This window comes from Ictidomys tridecemlineatus, chromosome 9, assembly GCF_052094955.1.
Source record: "Ictidomys tridecemlineatus isolate mIctTri1 chromosome 9, mIctTri1.hap1, whole genome shotgun sequence".
In the NCBI taxonomy this organism is placed as follows: domain Eukaryota; kingdom Metazoa; phylum Chordata; class Mammalia; order Rodentia; family Sciuridae; genus Ictidomys; species Ictidomys tridecemlineatus.
Window position 1 is genome coordinate 37,514,482 of NC_135485.1, and position 19,139 is coordinate 37,533,620.

The window sequence follows — 19,139 nt, forward strand, 5'->3', positions numbered from 1 at the left end:
TCTTGGAGTTAAATTGACTCTGAACTCCCTAAAATTCTAAGAGTTTATCATTCTGTGAGTTAATTCCTCAAGTTATTCTCCCCATAAATGAGCTGCTTGGAAGAAGGAGAATGGTTTGGGAAAATGGGTTTATTCTTTCAGGCCACTAGTAGTCTACAAAAGTATCCTATTAAAGAGTGATCACAAATGCGTACCTATTAGCTTAGCAGGTAACTGAAAGATGATAGGTGTTTTTAAAAACCTCATGCACTGATGAGCCTCACAGTTATGTCCATCACTGAAAGGACAGTTGTTTCATATTTTGACCATTTTGAATGAAATCTTGGCTCCTATGTCTTGAGAAGCACTTCTTATTCATTTATTTATTATTTATTTATTGGTATCAGAGATTGAACTCAGGAGCACTAAAACATTGAGCCACATCTCCAGCCTATCCCCATATTTTATTTGGAGACAGCATCTCACTGAGTTGCTTAGGCCCTTGCTAAGTTGCTGAGGCTGGCTTTGAACTCTCAATCCTCCTGCCTCAGCCTCTCGAGCCACTGGGATTACAGGCATGCGCCACCATGCCTAGCAATGGGAAACACTTCTAGTGCTTATAAAAGACACAGTCTTTCTCATCCTGTACTTCTATCTATCTCCAAATACCTGAATTTTCTTTGGGTCATGACTCCTCAGCTTCCTCCTCATTCGTTCCTGTCTTCTACTAGAGAACTTAAAACATTGAAGAAAAGCAGAGTGAAAGAAAAGATGGAGGCTAATCAGAGAAGACTCAATTCCTTTACTCAGCTGTAAGCCAGGCAGGGTGCAATATCATCTGCTGCTGTTATTGTATGTTTGTTTGGTATGTGAGGGCTCTCAACATGTTCTTAGCAGAAAAATATGTCATGCTCAATTCAGGGGAGAGCCTTCCACAGAAAGCATTTCAAAAGAGCAAGAGAATCAAAAGAAGTATATCATTTTAAAGTACTCTTGAAATTTTAAATGTGTATAAATTCAGAGGTTTAGAAAACTCAAAAGCCATAGACAGTTTAGGAAGCCGAAGGCTGTGAATCTCCCTTTTCACTTAATCCATGCCTTATTTTGCATTCCTCGCAGGTAAGCAGGCAATGCCTAGAAGAGAAGCAAAAACAGGTAGTGGTTTGTACTTTGACAATAGAATCTCTAGTCTTAACACAATGTTGTTTAGAGAAGTCTTCTGTTCTAAAGTTCACTAGCCCAATTTCTTCAGGAACAATATTTGTTCTTAGTTTAAGATTCCCCAAATTTCATCCAAATAAAACCAAGAACAAACTTTATGTTGAAACAGATGGTTGTTTTTGTGGTTAGAGTCACACAAAGGTTGAACATGAGTAATCTTTGAACTTGAGTAATTTCTAACAATAACATTAAAAAATCATAAATAAGCCAGGCACAGTGGCGCATATCTATCGCTCCAGCACTGAGGATGCTCAGGTGGGAGAAACACTTGAGCCCAGGAGTTTGAGGCCAGCCTGGGCAATGCAGTGAGACCTCATCTAAAAGAAAAAAAAATCATAAAATACATAGTGCATTTATGTAGTATTTAATATAATATAAGCCTATAGTGTTTAATATAATATAAACTTATGGAATTAGGTTTGGACACACATGAGCACACATAATTTTTTTTAAATTAAAAAATTGCGAGGACATTTCCAGAAATAATTTTCCTGATTTGCAACAGTTTCCTTAGAATCTAACACAATACCAAGGAAAACGCACAGCTTTGTATTAGAAAAATACCCACACTTGAGGAATTGATGTCCTTGAGGCCCTTCCCAGTGTTAGTTTTGAAATCTTACAAATTCAATTCCATAAACATTTACACCTACTACTATGAGGAATTTGCAACAGGAAGACCTTTTAAGCAGAACAGGATGAGGTGAATTCTATATAATAGAAATATCAACCTTGCTTGAGTGGGAAGGGTCATTCAGAAGGCAGCAACACTATAAGCTGCTATTGCACATCCCCAGAGAGATGGATGATGATCTCCTCCCTCCTCCCTTTATCACTTATTTTTACCCCATTGCTTTGAGAATTAGGTAGAAATCCTTAGTGTGGCATAAAATCCTTCAGGGAGTGACCCTTACTTGCTTTGCCCTCCAGATGTCTTCTACCATTTCCCAATAGCTCTCTATGCTTCAGCCATAGGGTGTATCCATGGGTTTATTAAAGAATTAATCAATCAGGTTTCCTTCTCTGAGCAGGCCATTCCCGGCCTAGCATTTCCTTTTTCAAACTTGCTATAACTCCCACTGGTCTTTGAAGATTCAAGTCAAGTGTCATCATCTCCTTTAAGAAGGTCCCTTCCTTAAGCTTCTAGACCTCAACCTAGCTAGGGGCTCTTCCCTCCTTCCCCCTCACTGGAAATCAAGTAGCTTTGTGAATCGTTGCTTCTAGATGTACTGGTAATGGCCCTTCACAAGGGCTTAGCAATGGTTACCAGCCACTAATGTGAGCCCAGAGTGCAGCTGCTGTGGCTACAAGAGGGCAGGCAAAACAGAGCTATAGAACAAAGAGCTCAAAGCAACCCTGGAGACCATTTACTTCAACCGCCTTCTTCTAAAATGCAGAACAATGGAGACTGTCTGGAAAACACAGATTTCAATCTTGGTTTATAATTATTATGGAACCTGAAGTTGGATAATAGCAAAAGAACTTCCTGAAATTAAAGAGAAAGAGGGAACAGTTAAGAAAACTTTCTCCTTTGCATGTATTGATTTTATAAAACTTTCCCTAAAGAGACCAGAATCTTGTGGTCAATTGCTCTTCAGAAAGCTGACCCTAAAACTCAGCTTTGTAAAGATGGACTGATGTTGGAGTTGTCTGTAAACATAGAATTAATGACTCTCAGGCAACATTGCTGCTAAAATGGAATGTGTAAGGGTTTGAAAACAAATGGGCTGAGCCTTACCTATGGCTAATTGGAAAACAGGATATGGCTAACTAGGTCACTTCAGAAAGTCTCTGCATCTCCTTGCTGTATATCTGTGCACCTCTCTGGGTTGCATGCGGCTCAACAGGAAGTGACAGTGTTTAAGGTACCAGTATAGGACTAGGGAAGGTGGCTCTCCAAAGTTTTGCAAATGGAAAAAGAACTTGGGTGCCCTGATTTCTAGTCCAATGTTGTTTTCACTATATCATGCAGCCTCTCAAATAGAATCTACTGAGATGGGTGAGGGGTCTTCAGAGAAATGTGTCTTTAACACTAGTCTCATAACACTATAAAAGAAATAGTACTTATGAGTCATGAATAACCATTTCTATTCCTTGCAATATCCCATGGAAACAATTCTGATCATCATTTTATACAGATGAGGAAACTGAAGATTAGAGAGTTTAAGAAATGTATTCAAGGTCATATGGCTTAGGAAGTGGATGGAGTGGTTTTCAACCCCAAATCTCCAACAGCAGAGGTAGTCCTGTGAACTCCACTGTCCTGCTGCTTATATCCCCCAGAGAAAACTACAATATATATTACATGCTATTAACATGTTAAAGGCTCTCAGAAGCCTTCCGTAAGGAAGACCGTTTAAATTTTACGTAACCTTGTGATGGTAGAAGTCATTTGTGCTCATCAAGATAGTCTTCAGAGACTTGCACAATGCCTTGGACATAATAGGTACTCATTAGATATTGTTATAAAATGAAATAGGTAGCTAATTTAATAATTTTCGAAGTTGAGTTGTAACAACTCAAAACTTGAAGGTTAAAGAGGTTTTTTAAATGAAGGAATTTAAAAAATGTTTAATGTTATAAATAGTCAGTGACCCTTCATTTAATTACTTATAATCATCTTCATTATAATCTCTTAGTCAAGCAGGTTACAAACCTGTTATGCTCTGGACCAAAACCAGCTCCACGCAGCTGATCTTCAAAGGAATGGAATTTACTCTGGCATACTCCTATGTATGAAGCCTTTCCAAGGCCAAATCCTAAGATGCCAGCAACTGTAAAAGCAAGAAACATAGGTAACTGAAAGATTCAGAATCTCTTTCGTTAATTATCATCTTGAATTTTTTTTATTAAACCTAGTCTTTTTTTTTTAAGTGCTGATGTTGAACCCAGGGGTGCTTTACCACTGAGCTACATCCCAACCATTTTAATTTTTTATTTTGAGACAGGGTCTCAACAAGTTGCTTAGGGCTTCACTAAGATCCTCCTGTTTCAGTCTCCAAAATCACTGGGATAGGTATGTGCTACCACACCAAACATCAAGACTAGTCATTTTTATCTAAAAGTACTATGGTAAATCAATGAACAAAAACTCTGAGGGTGAAGCCCCTATCAAAGAGCAGGACTGTGAACCAGAGACTTTCTGATCTCTTCTTTGAACTGGAAGCAGAATGACCAGGATAGAGCAAGTGAAGGTGCTGTCTCAAAGATGGGCAATGAGAGGGTGGCAGCTGTTAAACAGATGGCTTAGGCCACCAAGGAGAGAAGGTGGGGATCTGCACTGTGACTATTGGAAGCCTTTAAATCACAGGTAGGAAAGCTCCTTTACTTTCTTTAAGGTCTTGGAAGAGTTGGGAGCAACCTTTAGAAGTGATGTCATGAGCGAGGGAAACCTCCTATGAAGGAAGTTGTTGGGAGCAGTGATTTGAATTGTTGTCTCTGACCTACAGCAGGAGCTGCGCCTGCACTGGAAATTTCCCGTGAAAAGGTGCAGGTCAAGACTGCCCAGTTGCTATGGTGACACCCTGCTTAAAGGAGATTCTGTGCTAGGCACAAGACTATCAGTCTTGACCCTAAGTGCAGACATCAGCTGCCAGGTACAGAGAATTATGAAAGTAAATTGATAATTATATTTGTCATACAGTACTTTGACTTTCAATTCTGCATGCTTTCTTACAGAAAATCCTTTTGATGAGAAAACCCATATGATAAAGTTGCTGAGCTAGCTCTGGGTCATTCATCCTCCATCAGAGGGTGATGTCCCACCTAGCCCCAGCCTTTTCTCTATGTCTTTGTCTTTTCTCAATCCCCCATTGCCCCTTGGTGATTTCTGAATTAATGGCTGTGCTGGTTGCAGCAAAAAATCTTGAACCCTCTGGCTGGGAATGAGATTCGAGATTGTACCTTCTTTGTACATAGAAGGTCTATGTGTATCAAGAAGAGGAAAAAGAAACCCCAAGTGTGTGGCAAATTTATTATTGGAAAATCCCCAGCTCATTACTCATTTTTAATGTCCATGACAGATAATCTTTTGAAAAGATTGGCCAGCCCAAAAGAAGAAAATAAAAACCCTAAGGTCTTATCATTCAGATGCTCTACTGTTGATAATTTTGTTAAAGCTGGCCCTCCATATCCATGGGTCACACATCCTCAGTCAACCAACTACAGACAAAATATTTGAAAGTTTGGGTCAGTACTGAACAAGTACAAACTTCTTTCTTTCAGTATTCCCTAAGTCATATAGTATAACAACTATTTGTATAGTATTTACATTATTTTAGGTGTTGTAAGTCATCTAGAGATGATTTAAAGAATACAGGAGAACATGCAGAGGTGGTATGAAAATATTATGCCATTTAAATAAGGGAATTGAGCATTCATGGATTTTGGTATCCTGGAGGGGTCTTAGAACCCATCCCCATCAAATCTGGAGGAACAACTGTATATATCTTGTCAGTCCCTCTTAGTTCATGCTTTAAAGAGGATTATCTGGGGAGAAGTCCCTACTCACTTTAAAGAGGATTATCTGGGGAGAAGTCCCTATACACTTCCTGTATATCAAGAAGTGTTGAAAAAAGTAAGAATGTAAAGCCATAGAAAATAGTGACTAATTTTTCAGAGTCAATGCAGGCAAGTTGGTTAAAATGGACATTCCTTTCCCTAGCGGTTAAAAATATCACCGTTTCTTCCAAAATGAATCTGCTTTTTTTACTTTAATGACTTACGTGCAAGTTTAGGCAATGATCCAAGTCTTGGGTTAGCTGCTAAGTAACCTAAGGAGTAATATATAGATAATTAATATTTTATTTTGCAACCTACTTAAAATTTAAGATGCAAAATTTCTTAAATGTATACATAGTCTTAATCTAAAGAAACAATTTTAAAATAATTATGAATCACTTCTTGACTGAGTTTAACTCTTGTATAGCCATTTTAGGCAAAGAGCATATATTAGCTTTAACATATAGAAAAGGAATATGAAACAAAGACTGATTTAAGTTCAAAAAATGACTCACTATCCTGTTCTCTCTTAAAGTAATTCAGTATAGGAAGTTTCAGTTTAGAGATTCAATCTGTATGTGTGTGTGTATGTGTGTGTGTGTGTGTGTGTGTGTGTGTGTGCCTGTGAGCACACGTGTGCATGTGTTTATTTAAAGCTTTTTTTTCTTGCTTTGACCAGGGGCATTCTACCACTGAATTGCATCCCCAGTCCTTTTTTTTTAAAGAGGGTCTTGCTAATTTGCTCAGGCTGGGATTGAATTTGCAATTCTCCTGCCTCAGCTGCCCAAGTGCTGGGATTATAGGCATGTGCTACTGTCACAATTTTTAAATGAAAATAGTAGGGGCTGGGTTTGTGGCTCAGTGGTAGAGCTCTCGCCTAGCACATGTGAGGCCCTGTGTTCGATCCTCAGCACCACATATAAATATAAAATAAAGGTATGGTGTTCAATTACAACTAAAAAAAATAATAAATAAGAAAATATTAAAACTTGTGGCTGGGTACAGTGGCACACACCTGTAATCCCAGTGGTGTGGGAGGCTGAGACAGGAGGATCACAAGTTCAAAGCCAGCCTCAACAATGGCAAGGTGCTAATCAACTCAGTAAGACCTGTCTCTAAATAAAATATAAAAAAAGGAAAAGGCTGGGGATGTGGCTCAGTGGTTGAGTGCCCCTGAGTTCAATCCCTGGTACCAAAAAAAAAAAAAAAAAAAGAAGAAAGAAAGAAAGAAAAGAAATATTATAACTTGAGGTGGGCAGGATAGTAGCCCCTAACAATGTCCACTCCATAATCTTAAGAAACTATAAATATGTTATAATACATAAAAACTTAGGTAGAAAGTAGAATTTAGGTTGTTATCAGATAACTTTAAAATAGGGAGATGGTTCTGGATGATCCAGGTAACTTCGACATAATCACAGCAATCCCTGAATGTGGAAGAGGGCATTGGAGAGGACCAGATATGACAATGTGAGAAAATGTTGGCTCAGCATTGCTGGCTTTAAAGACATAAGAAGGGGGCGGCCAGCAAATAAATGCAGGAAAAGGAAAGGAAGATTAGAAACTTCCAGAAGAAATACAACTGGAACAATGTCTTGATTTTAAACCAGTGAGACCCATTTTGGATTTCTGGCCTCTGGAACTGTAAGTTAATAAATCTATTGTTTTTAAGCCATGGTGTCTGTGATAATCTGTTACAATAACTATGGAAAACTAATATATAATTCTGAAAAAATATATATGCACAGATGCAGAGATGATAGATCTTGAGTAGTTTAATATTTATAAAACATAATTCTATGGATGTCCTGGCTGCATTTTTTTTTTTGCTGTGTCAGAAATAGCCTGATGAAGGCTTGTTCTGATTGATGAATATATTCCTATTAAAAGACTATCTTCAAGTGATAAAAATGAAATCATATTTAATACATGACCTTTACAGCCAGAATAATATTGATTAAATTGGAATTCTCCTGGTTACATAACACAGGTAATCTTTGAGATCCAAAAAAGAACTAGGACATCTTCCTTCATATTTACCAGGAAGAAATATTCCTTTTAAAATCTTGGTAATCCAGAAACATCCAATAAATTGAACTTAAACAGGGTCAGAGGCCTTGTTGTTACCTGGGGACTACACAATGTGTAAGAATTCTCTGTCTAGGTGGAGACAAAGAAGAGAATGAGGAAAGAGGAATGGAGAGGAAAACTCAGAGGTAAGCAGAGGTCACTGTAGGGAGAGACATGTGGCTGCTAGTCCTCATGGTCTCTTTTATGCATCAGACAGGGTACCCTCCTTAGTTGGTTTAGCTTCTTGCTGGGACAAATGGCTTGGTGGGCAGAGCTTGGGTGGACTTCCACTCCACTCACCTCCTACCTGGAGCACCCTTCTGTAGTGAACCATTGGCCCAGTCACAGCCAGAGGCCGGAAGGCACAGGGATTCTGGTATAATGGAAGGCACTGTTTTAGTTTCCTATGATTGCTATAACAAATTACCACCAATGTAGTAGCTTAAAGCATGTTTATTATAGTTCTTGAGGTGAGAAGTCTCAAATTGGTCCCACTAGTTTAAAAATAAAGTTGGAACTGCATTCTTTTAGTGGGCTGCTTTCTTTGCTAGGGTGTCTGGAATTTCCAGATCCTAGAGGCTTCCGACATGCCTTAGCTCATGGCCCCTTCCTCCATCGTCAAAGTCTTGCAATATTGATTCCTTATGCTGTCCTCTCTCTGGATCTGTCTTTTCTTCCCCTTCGTTATTTTAAAAGAACTTTAAAATTTTTAGGTTTTTTTTTTTTTTCTTTTCATCCTTGGGATGAAACTCAGGATTTTACACATGCTAGGCAAACACGTCACCACTGAGCTATACGCAGCCCTTTGCATTTTCAGATAGGATCTTTTGGGGGGTTACTGAGGATTCAACTCAGGAGCATTCAACCATTGAGCCACATCCCTAGCCCTATTTTATATTTTATTTAGAGACAGGATTCACTGAGTTGTGTTGTGCCTCACAATTGCTGAGGCTGGCTTTGAACTCGTGATCCTCCTGTCACAGGCTCCCCAGCTGTTGGGATTACAGGAGACATAGGATTTTGCTAAGTTGAAATGTAGTGGCACCCCCTTTCTCCACAGAAAAGTCTTAACTGGGTTTCTCCAAAATCTTCACCATGGTTGATTTTAGGACTGTCAGCAAAAGAGTCTCTACCAAAGAGTTCAAAGTAGATAAACTTCCAATTTTCGTGTTGCCCTGTTTTACTTGGCCACTGGTTAGGAAGAAATCAGCACTTCAGGTTCTGGACACCCTCTTACTAGTTTTCCACAAATGTGTATCCAGCATAGTAGTTTGTAGAAATGTGTAAACAAGGCCTCTGGCCTTGAGCTGGGGCTTCACAGAGATGTCTGCATTTCTAAGATAATAGAAGTTACCAATTGGGCTCTGTGGTAACAGCTGGCAGGGAGAGGAAAGAAAGGGGAGAAGTAGCTCTCCCCTTCTCAGGTGCTATTTTTAAAGGATTAACTTGCCCAGAACAGTGAAAGAAAAAAACTGCTTTTATGTGAACTTTTGCAGACTGTGAACTTCTGAGCCCCTCCCCTTATATGTTGGGTATGAAATTCTGAAACTATCTGAACTCTGGGTTTAGAGGATTGATTGATTACAGCAAAAGCTGTGCCCTCTGAACCTGGCTGCAGCCAAATAAAACTGTTCCAGCTATCTTCAGTGCCTTGCCTCATCTGTCTCTACAACAGGTAGGCTGGCTTTGAACTTGTGATCCTTCTGTGTCAGCCTTTTGAGTAGCTGGGATTATAGTTGTGTGTCACCATGTCTGGTAAAGACTCTTTTGGTCAAATTGGGCTCCCTGGATTACCTAGGATAATCTCCCTATTGTAAGGTCAGCTGTTTAACAACCTTAATTATATCTGCCATTTAATTTCCCTTTGCCAGGTAATCTAATATATTCACTCATTCCAGAGTCTGAGATCTCTTCTGTGGGGACAGGGACCTATGCTAAAAAGAGGCAGAAGCATGCATTAAAAAAATCCTTCACCAAAAAAATACATGCCCAGTGCCGAGGAGCTGCCAGAAGGGGCACAGAAAACTGGACTCTCTGAAGTTAAGCAATTTAACAAATATTGAATCTTACCTTGGTGGACTAGTCCCTGGGTGACAAGCATGCTTACAAGAGAGAAAGGCAGAGCTGTAAAACAAAAATGTCCTTCAATATTGGTATCTTAATATCATCTCATTCCAGTCAGAATGGCAGCTATTATGAAGACAAACAACAATAAGTGTTGGGGGGTATATGGTGAAAAAGGTACACTCATACACTGCTGGTGGGACTGCAAATTGGTGCAGCCAATATGGAAAGCAGTATGGAGATTCCTTGGAAAGCCAGGAATGGAATCACCATTTGACCCAGTTATCTCTCTCCTCAGTCTATACCCAAAGGACTTAAAAAAGCATACTATAGGGACACAGCCACATCAATGTTGATAAAAGTACAATTTACAACCCAGATGCCCTTCAGTAGATGAATGGATTTTAAAAATGTGGCATATATACACAGTAGAATATTACTCAGCAATAAAAGAGAATAAAATCATGGCATTTGCAGGTAAATGGATGGAGTTGGAGAAGATAATGTTAAATAAAGTTAGCCAATCCCAAAAAACAAATGTCAAATGTTTTCTCTTATATAAGGTGACTGACTCATAGTTGGGTAGGGAGGGGGAGCATGGGAGGAATAGCCAAACTCTAGATTTGACAGAGGGGTGGGAGGGGAAGAGAGGGGGCAGGGGGTTAGCATGATGGTGGAATGTGACAGACATCATTATCCATAGTACATGTATGAAGACATGAATTGGTGAGAATATACTTTACAAACAGAGATATGAAAAATTGTGCTCTGGGCTGGGGCTGTGTCTCAGTGGTGGAGCGCTCACCTAGCATGTGTTAGGCACTGAGTTCAATCCTCGGCACCACATAAAAATAAAATAAAGATATTGTGTTCACCTAAAACTAAAAAATAAATATTAAAAAAGGAAAATTGTGCTCTAAATGTGTAATAAGAATTGTAATGCATTCCGCTATCATGTATTTAAAAATAAAATAATTTTTAAAAATATTGGTAACTTAAAACATGGTGCCTCACCTAGAGGTCAAGGGGAGAATTGCTCAGAGATTTTTGTTTCACTTCCTTAAATGTAAGTTTTATTCATTTGTTATTTTACTTATTCAAAAAGTATTTATTACGCACTATAGGGACAATTCTCTTAGGGTCTTCCCTGGTAACTCAGCCTGTTTCATACCATTAGTTTGACCAAATATAAAACCCATTTTACTCCATCTCTGATGTTATAGTGTGAATCTGAAGTGTCCACCAAAGGATCCTTAGCTGGTGGGCATGTTGGGAGTTGGTTGGAAACTTTAGGAGGTAGGGCTTACTTGGAGGAAGCATCATTGGGAATGTTTCCTTGCAGTATGTATCTTGTCCTTGATCCCTTTCCTTCTCTATCTTTTCCTCTCAGCTGCTGTGAATTAAGCAACCACATTCTGCCATGTCCTCTTACCATGATGCTCTGCCTCATTGCAGGCCCAGAAACATGGAACCAAGTGGCCAGAGACTGACACCATGAGCCAAAATAAATATTGCCCCCTTTAAGTTGATTTATCTCAGGTATTTTGTCACAGTGATGAAAAACCAACTAATACATCAGACATCCAAATTTACTGAATGGTTGACTTGTATAAGATTTTGAACACTACATTTGACATGAGCATCTTAGTTCTTGAATTGGGGAACTGCCTGTATCTATATGCATACATATATGTATACATCAATTTTCAATCCTACATAATTGTTAGGAAGCACTATATAATAAACTGCATAGTCTTCATCTATATTTGTTAGTTTTTTAACCAAATTTGCTTTATCTCTATTTTTAATTTTTTTTCTGAAATATTTGAAATTTGTAAACATCATGACTCTTCATCACTGAATATTTCAGAAGATATCTTCTAAGAACAAGAATATTTCCCTACAGAGTCACAAGACCATTAAGGGTACTCCAGGATAATTAACTATTGTACAATCTATATTCAAATATCTCCAAATGGTCTAATAGTGTCTTTCATAGCTGCTGGCTTTTTCCAATACAGAAAATCAAGGATCCTATTTACTTTCTAATCTGCTTTCATCCTTCACTGCGGAGAGTTCCCTGTTTTTTTTTTTTTTTTTTAATCTATAAGACATTTTTGTCCACCAATTTGGAGGTCTGCCTGAAGATCCAGATGGAAGATTACAACATGACTTCATTCATGTTAAATATGTACAATGTTTAGCTATGCCTTTTTTTTTTGAGAATTTTTAATATTTATTTTTTAGTTCTCGGCAGACACAACATCTTTGTTGGTATGTGGTGCTGAGGATCGAACCCGGGTCGCACGCATGCCAGGCGAGCGCGCTACCGCTTGAGCCACATCCCCAGCCCCAAGCTATGCCTTTTTGAACAGACAATTAGTTTGGCAAAGGCAGTTTCTAATTCTGTCAAAATGTACCAAATGACTTCTCTCAAATGCAGAGAGCAGTGGTAAACATTCAGCTCTTCCTGGAAACCAAGGAAATTCAAACAGTAACCAATTTTTCCATCTATAACTAGTTGCCTGGTGGCAGGCAAATGGGTCATAATGAAGTGTTAATCTACTAGTGCGCAATTAAATTATTTACTCACAGGTTGTCAGAAAAGACATGCATTTCTAGAAGCACAATCAGTAATCATGGTAATGCATAATGAATATCAACTCCTACAGAGTCTTAGTTCCAAAACTGGTGATGCTGAATTTGAATGATTTATGAAATCAAAATGAGTATTGTAAAGCAAAAATTATCCCTGTGTCAGCAATGTTGCACAATACTGATGCTCTGTCTATAAGCTCTATTATGCCATTCTCAAACAACAAATCATGAATTTTCTAAATTGGAAGAAGCTTTAATGCACAGCCTGAATTCACACCCTTATCTTATGTAAGGCAGGCTCAGAAAGAGGAAGCAACTCAGCAGAAAAGGCTATTCAGAGACAATATAAGAGAAGCATTAATGGAACACTGCCATTTTTCTTTCACTCAACAATATTTAGGAGAAATTCTCTATGTGTGAAGCAGTGTGCTAGGCTCTGGGATGAACTTGACATTATCTCTGACTCTTTGAAGCTTAGACTCTAGTGGAGGTTAGAAAGATCTAGTCTTTGGTAATAAAGACATTCTAGACAATAATCTTGGCACATGTTCTTGCTCATGTGAAGGAAAGAGTTAAATGAGCAGCAGTTTTTGCTAAGTAAGGCAAAGTGCTCCATAATCAGATATTATCTCTGCCCTAAAAAATTTTTTCCAGATGGATTTAACCCAAAACATCCCTGAATATCCAAGTTCTTTAGGGATTTATGCAAACACTGCTCAAAAATAAATCATTCCTGTAGTTCTAATAGGATATGGAGGCAGTTTATTGCATCAAATGCAATGCTAGTAAAGATTGAGCAGGATGCAATTACCTCTCTTCCAGAAACTTTCTTCTTGACATTCTCGAATAATCTTGGCTATCTCTCCTCTGTGGATGTGCAGTTTTGATTTTGGACAAAACAACATGCTCTGTAAGGAAAGTTACATGATGAGTTAACTGAGATTATCAGAAAAACATCTACTTGGTTTTCCCTGGAGGAGGAGGTCTCTTCTCTTGTTACTTGGCTTGTGTTTTGGGCTGGCTGCGCCTATATACAGAAATGGCCAATTCCATAAGCTTCCCAACTGGACCTTCTAGATGGACTGAGGCAAAGAAAGAATCCCAGTTGGAGAGACAGGGTGATTCACTGACTTGAGTGCATGAAGTGGCTACTGGTCAAGCTGAATTACTGCTGAGGCCATGTGTGCTTTCACCTCCATACCTCAGTCCATGGGCTTGACTGTACTTAGAGTGCTATTCCCTCTCTCCCTTCACCTACCTGCTCTTAAGATCAAGCTCAGTGTTGCCTCCTCAGTGAAGAGAAGGATTTGCTGATTTTGCCACTGTTCCTTTTCAGGCTCTTTGTAGTAGGTATCAGTGTGGATGGTGGTCACCATTTCTTGAGCACTTTCTCATGGGCCAGGCACTATGCCAAGCACTTGACATGCATGATGCTATATTAACAAGGTGGAGGGGCTCATGGCGTCTATGCCTTCAGAGATCTACAAGCAATGCAAGCTGGCATCCTCCCTCTTCTTTCTCTCCAACTCTCCTTGGCACAGTACAATTGCAGTGGTCAGCATGAATCACAACAACCAGTAACATGGTAATGCACAATGGGAAGAAGCAATTGCCATCAGTCTCTACTTACCTCCATTTCTTAGCACCTGTGCTCCTCAGCAAGCACGCCTCCTTTCCCAGGTAAATCAAATCAAATCGGTCCCTGACTTACTGATGGTTCAGATTTTTCCATTTTTATGATGGCATGGCAGTGATATGCATTCAGTAGAAGCCATACTTTGAATTTTGATCTTTTCCTTAAATTGCTAGCAATATGCAATGCAATATTTTCATGTGATGCCGGGCAGCAGCATTTAGCTGTGGCCACCTTTCCCCTGGGCAATTGTGAAGATGAAAAGTTCATGCTCTGTACTGTGTTGTGTTTCTAAGCTAGGATGTGTTTCAGTAGGATAGATGTTTACAATGCATTTTCGACTTAAGATATTTTCAACTTATGACAAGATTATTGAGATGTATCTCCATTGTAAGTCAAGGAGTATTGCATTTGTTCTTGTCCTGGCTATGGCTGCAGCAGAAAGAAGAAAAATGTCATCCAAAAACACACATATACACACAGCTGACGCAGTTGCTCTGAGTCCTAGAGTCAAGATTAGAGTTCGTGCACAGACTCCTGGACAGAGCTCTGGTGATCCTTTCCTTCACGGCTATAAATGTTTTATGGCTCTCTGTTTCACAGAGGCAGTTCAGGTATCCAATGTCTTCTGCTTGTGACTTGTTATCATTGGTCTGTTTGCCTCTTCTATAGTTTACTTTTTTTAAAATTAGAGAATTATAGTTACACATAGTAGATGGGCTCATTTTGACAAAATCATACATAAAAGGAATTTGATTTTAATCCCCATTTTCTCCTCCATAAACAATTTTAGCTTGATATGTTTACCCCAGAGAACAAGTAAGATCACTGGCCAAGATCACTCCATTTACCCATCAAATACTTGCTCTTTTTCTTTCTTTTTAAAACCTAAAAATTTTATTTATTTATCTATTGTGGTACTGGGGATTGAACCCAGGGGCACTTTACCACTGAGCTGCATCTCCAGCCCTTTTTACTTGGTATTTTGAAATTTTGTGACAAGGTTTTACTAAATTGCCCAGGCTGGCCTTGAACTTGCAATCCTCCTGCCCTAGTCCACTGGATTACAGCTACTGGCACCAGCACATTTTTTTTTTTTTTGAGTTAGGGTCTCAGTACATCTTCCAGGTTATTCTTGAACTCCTGGACTCAAGTGTCTCTTGTTCAAACATTTGTTTCTGAAACACATAACATCCATTCTGAACAAGTTGGAAAAAGTGTGCTCATGTTAACACTTGGGTTCTCAATCTGATGGCTAATTAGTTATTAAGAATTCTGCTATCCTAAAAGCAACATCTGTCAGTAGCATATGCTTTGTATAATTATCCTTAGTAAGAAAAATATGAAAATAAGCAAAATGTACCCTTCTGTTAGAGACAACCAAGAGTTTTGCTCTGCTACAGTAAACTTTTGCAGTCACTGACAGCCTCCATTAAGAGTTAGCTAAGCTGGATCCTAAATGGCAAAGAGTCAAGAAAGTTTTTGTAAGTACAACTTTTGTAAGTACAACCCACATATTCCTTCTGTGTTCTCTGTACCCATCCAACAAGGTGTCAGACCGGAAAAAAACAAAATAAAACAAAACACAAAACCAAGTAAGATCGCTGGCCAAGAGTGGGATTTAACAAAAGTTCTGTATGATATTCCTCTTAACATGGCAGACTCTCCAAATTAAAAACATACCTGCTTGCTCAGTGGTGGCAAGTGGGGACCTTTCTCTTGGCTCCCCTGAGTGGACACTGATGCCATGGTGACTTTGTCCTTGCCTCTCTTCTTGTTGAGGGCTCTGACCAAATGGCTATGGAAAATAGAAAAGAATCACTGGACCTTGAAAAAATCACTTTCACCCCTAATCTCAATGGCACTTATTTGGAAAAATTACTTTCATTTTGTCCCTAGTCTTAACCATCTACAAACTTAATTTCTAATGTCAACCCCTCACACTACATATCCACATAACTCACTAATGGTGACAGATCATATTGAGAGTGAAATGTCACACTGTGCATAGTGAACTGTTTTCCTGCCTATAAACTGTGTTCTAAAAAATAGTTTAATTCCACGACAAGGTCATTAACTGCCCAAACACTTATCAAATGTCTATTATGCACCGAGTCTGAGGATACAAAGTATAAGATTAAAAAAACTGCTGAAGGAATCAGAGTCTAAAGGGGAGGGCAGATAAATTGACAATTGTGTCATATGAGAAGCGTTCCTTCTCCTAGAGGCATGTATGGGGTGCTAAGGAAGGAGAGTGAGAACAGTGTTTTCTGTCTGCTAGGCCTAAAGGCCCCAAGGAGACTGACTTGTGAGATTTCAAGAGGATGTCCAGTGGGTGGATGGATTCTAGGGGCAGGAGGGCCAATTTGGAAAAATAATGCAATAGTCCAGGCAAGAAGCTGCAGAGACTGGAAATTAGATGCCAATAGGAAGAATAGGGATGATAAACTGGGGTTTGGAAATGTTGGATTTGGGTGCCTGGGTGCAAACAGTGGAATTAGTCTGGAGAGATTAGAATATTTGAGGACTGGGGTTTGAAGTTCCAGATGATTCATAGACTTGAGAGATAAATTTTGAATAAATGTATCTAAAAAGAATATTGGAGAATGTGAACATTGTACTCAAGGGAGTATCGACAAGGAAAAAACAAAAAAGAAGGCAGACTTAAAAAATGCAATGATCAAGTAATTACATAGTTCAGGAGATTAGATTTTGAGTTTGGCAAAGATGGACACACTCCAGGTAGGTCACAAGTCTCCTCCCACTCTCCTCAGAGGCCAGGGCTACATTCTGCAGCCCTGGCCTCAAGACTACTACTGACTTCCTGCAAAATGAACATCTTATCACACACAGTTCTGTTTCCTGCATTAATTACTAAACCATAAGGTGTATGAGCAAAGGTGGCCTCTACTTGCACCCAATTTCACTTTAGGTGCCCAATGTTACTGTAGAGGCAGCACAGTATCCTGTAGTGCTAAGTCTCTGAATTCAAATCCTGTCTCTCCCTTTTGCTAGCCCTGTACTTTGAGGCAAGTCAGTGTGTCTGTGCCTCAGCTTTCTCACCTGTTCAGTGGATACAATGGGCACAGCCGTCTTGAGGGGCTGTTGCCAAAATGAAGGATGAGGAATGAAGCCTATAGGAGTCGGTACTCAGTGGGTATATGAGCAGCTGGGGCCCTGGGCACCTTATGTTTTGAGAACCCCTAGAAATTCTTTGCTGATCTTAGAATGTTTTTGCTCAATCAGGCATTAAATGTGCAAAGCTAGCACATCCTCCAGGTTTGGAGGTTAGGTTCCCCTTGCGCCCAGTTGTATTTGGATCCACATCTAAGCAAGGCATCTGAGGGGCTGCCTTCCGAGTTCAGCTCCCACCACCCACACCCAGGTCGCACGGGCTTCTCCAGTAGTGGGGAAGGGGACAGGGAATGCTGACAGGTGGACATTGGCTGCAGGATGGGGGTGTTTGTAGGATGGACAAGGAGAGGTGCTATCCAGAAGTGACATACTGGAAACTGCGTCAACCCCAAGTTCCCCGAACCCCGACCAGGGCCACCCCCTCCCCGAGACGGTGTGGCTGATGGTCAGGGACCAGAGGCAGGAGGGAGCCAAGGGGTTGGAAAGCGGCCAACGCCAGCCGCGCACCCTTCAAAGGGCTGCATTGTCGATGCGCCTGTCCCGAATACCCCGAAGGAAAGCGGGCATCCCTCCCGTTGTCACCTCCCCCAACCCCGGGGCTCACCCATGGGGGTGGGGAGCGCTTCCCAGGCCGCGTCCCCGGCGCAGATCGCTTCCCTTGGCGGCTGCGGCCCTCTCCCGGCGCCTTGCTCACCCCCCTGCTCGCCCGCAGCCCCGCGCCGAGCCCGAGTCCCCTGTCCCCGGCGCCCCGGGCCCTCACCTTTCCTCGGCAGATCCCTCTCCTTCCTTCCTTCTTTCCTTCCAGCTTCTTTTGCTCCGCCCCCTCACCTCGCAGCTTATCGCTCGCTTGAGTCACCGCGTCAAAGTGCATCCCCACCCCCACTTGCAGCCTTTCTGGTGGCGACAATCGAGAGAGGCTGAACCCCAGCTTTTGCCACCACTCCGGTCCCCCTCCATGGTCCCGGGCCCTGTTCTGACACCCGGCAGATTCCACCTCCTCAGGTCTATCCGATGACTCCCTCCTCCCCACCATCACAGCAGCAACCATTTCCCCTGGCACCCTCCTGGGGGGGGGGCAGGCCACCCTCCCCGTGTGCAGTCCGTTCTACAGCCCTTGAGGGTGAGCACGATTATCCTCACTCCACAGGCCAGGTTGTGCAAGGTCACCTAGGAGTCCGGAGTCACACTCAGGCCAGCTGGGTCCCTAGCTTGGTCCTCTGTCCATGGACTTGTCCCTTCTCTGCCACCTGCTACTAAATTGTGGGGGCAAAGTTACCTCCTGGGGGAGTGCCTTTAGGGCTCTTCCCTTGGCTGACAGACAGGGACTCCTTGGGGTGTTGAGATGGAGAGAGATTCTGAATCACAGTGAAGGCTCTCATCACCTTTTCCTTCTGTCCCCACCTGTCTCCACGACTTCAGCCTCAGCCCTGGCCCAGAGCTTGCCTTTCTTTGATGCTTGCCACCCACCCAGGGCTTCTTTCTGTTCTTCATGCTCTCTCAGCTCTTTTCCACCCAAGCCCTGGCACGGAGGCCTCCCCTTGCCTGGATCCTCTCCCTAGGAAACCCGCCTGGTCCTTTCCTATTCGTGATTCCCTACCGTTCTTCAGTAGAACCTTTCATGTCGCCCAGCCCTGTAAAAATCAAACCTTTTCTTCTCTTTCACAGCACAGGCTGCTATTGTTTTCTCTTACAGCACTGTTCACAGTTGTTATTATGTATTTATTATGTGTACAGTTGTATAAAGCCTTCCCTTTCCTTTCATGAAGAGCAGAACAAGATGGACTCTCTTTTGTTCACCATCAAGTCCTTTGCATCTCAGATATAGGAAGGCCTTAATAAATATTTCCTGAATAAACCATCTGGGTTCAAAGACTGTGAAGACACTGCTGTTTTTTGAAGATTTGTATCCCGCCTCCCCCACTCCCCAGTAGATTTCCTT

At 40.9% G+C, this 19,139-nt stretch overlaps 1 protein-coding gene across 2 annotated transcripts; it reads right to left on the reverse strand.

Moving 5' to 3' along the window:
• Nucleotides 1–111: 111 nt before the first annotated feature.
• On the reverse strand, nt 112–18,150 carry Ociad2 (OCIA domain containing 2). Of its 2 annotated transcripts, none has more exons than XM_005319990.5 (7): nt 17,961–18,150; nt 15,749–15,863; nt 13,244–13,340; nt 9,841–9,894; nt 5,925–5,972; nt 3,857–3,974; nt 112–1,113 (listed from the first exon to the last, which is right to left on the reverse strand). In XM_005319990.5, the coding sequence occupies exons 2-7, from the start codon at nt 15,812–15,814 to the stop codon at nt 1,032–1,034; spliced, it is 465 nt and encodes a 154-aa protein (XP_005320047.1). In that variant the 5' UTR covers nt 15,815–15,863; nt 17,961–18,150; the 3' UTR covers nt 112–1,031. The 2 variants fall into 2 exon arrangements, with proteins under 2 accessions (XP_005320047.1, XP_021578470.1); XM_021722795.3 differs by lacking the exon at nt 17,961–18,150 and adding an exon at nt 17,805–17,954.
• Nucleotides 18,151–19,139: the final 989 nt, after the last annotated feature.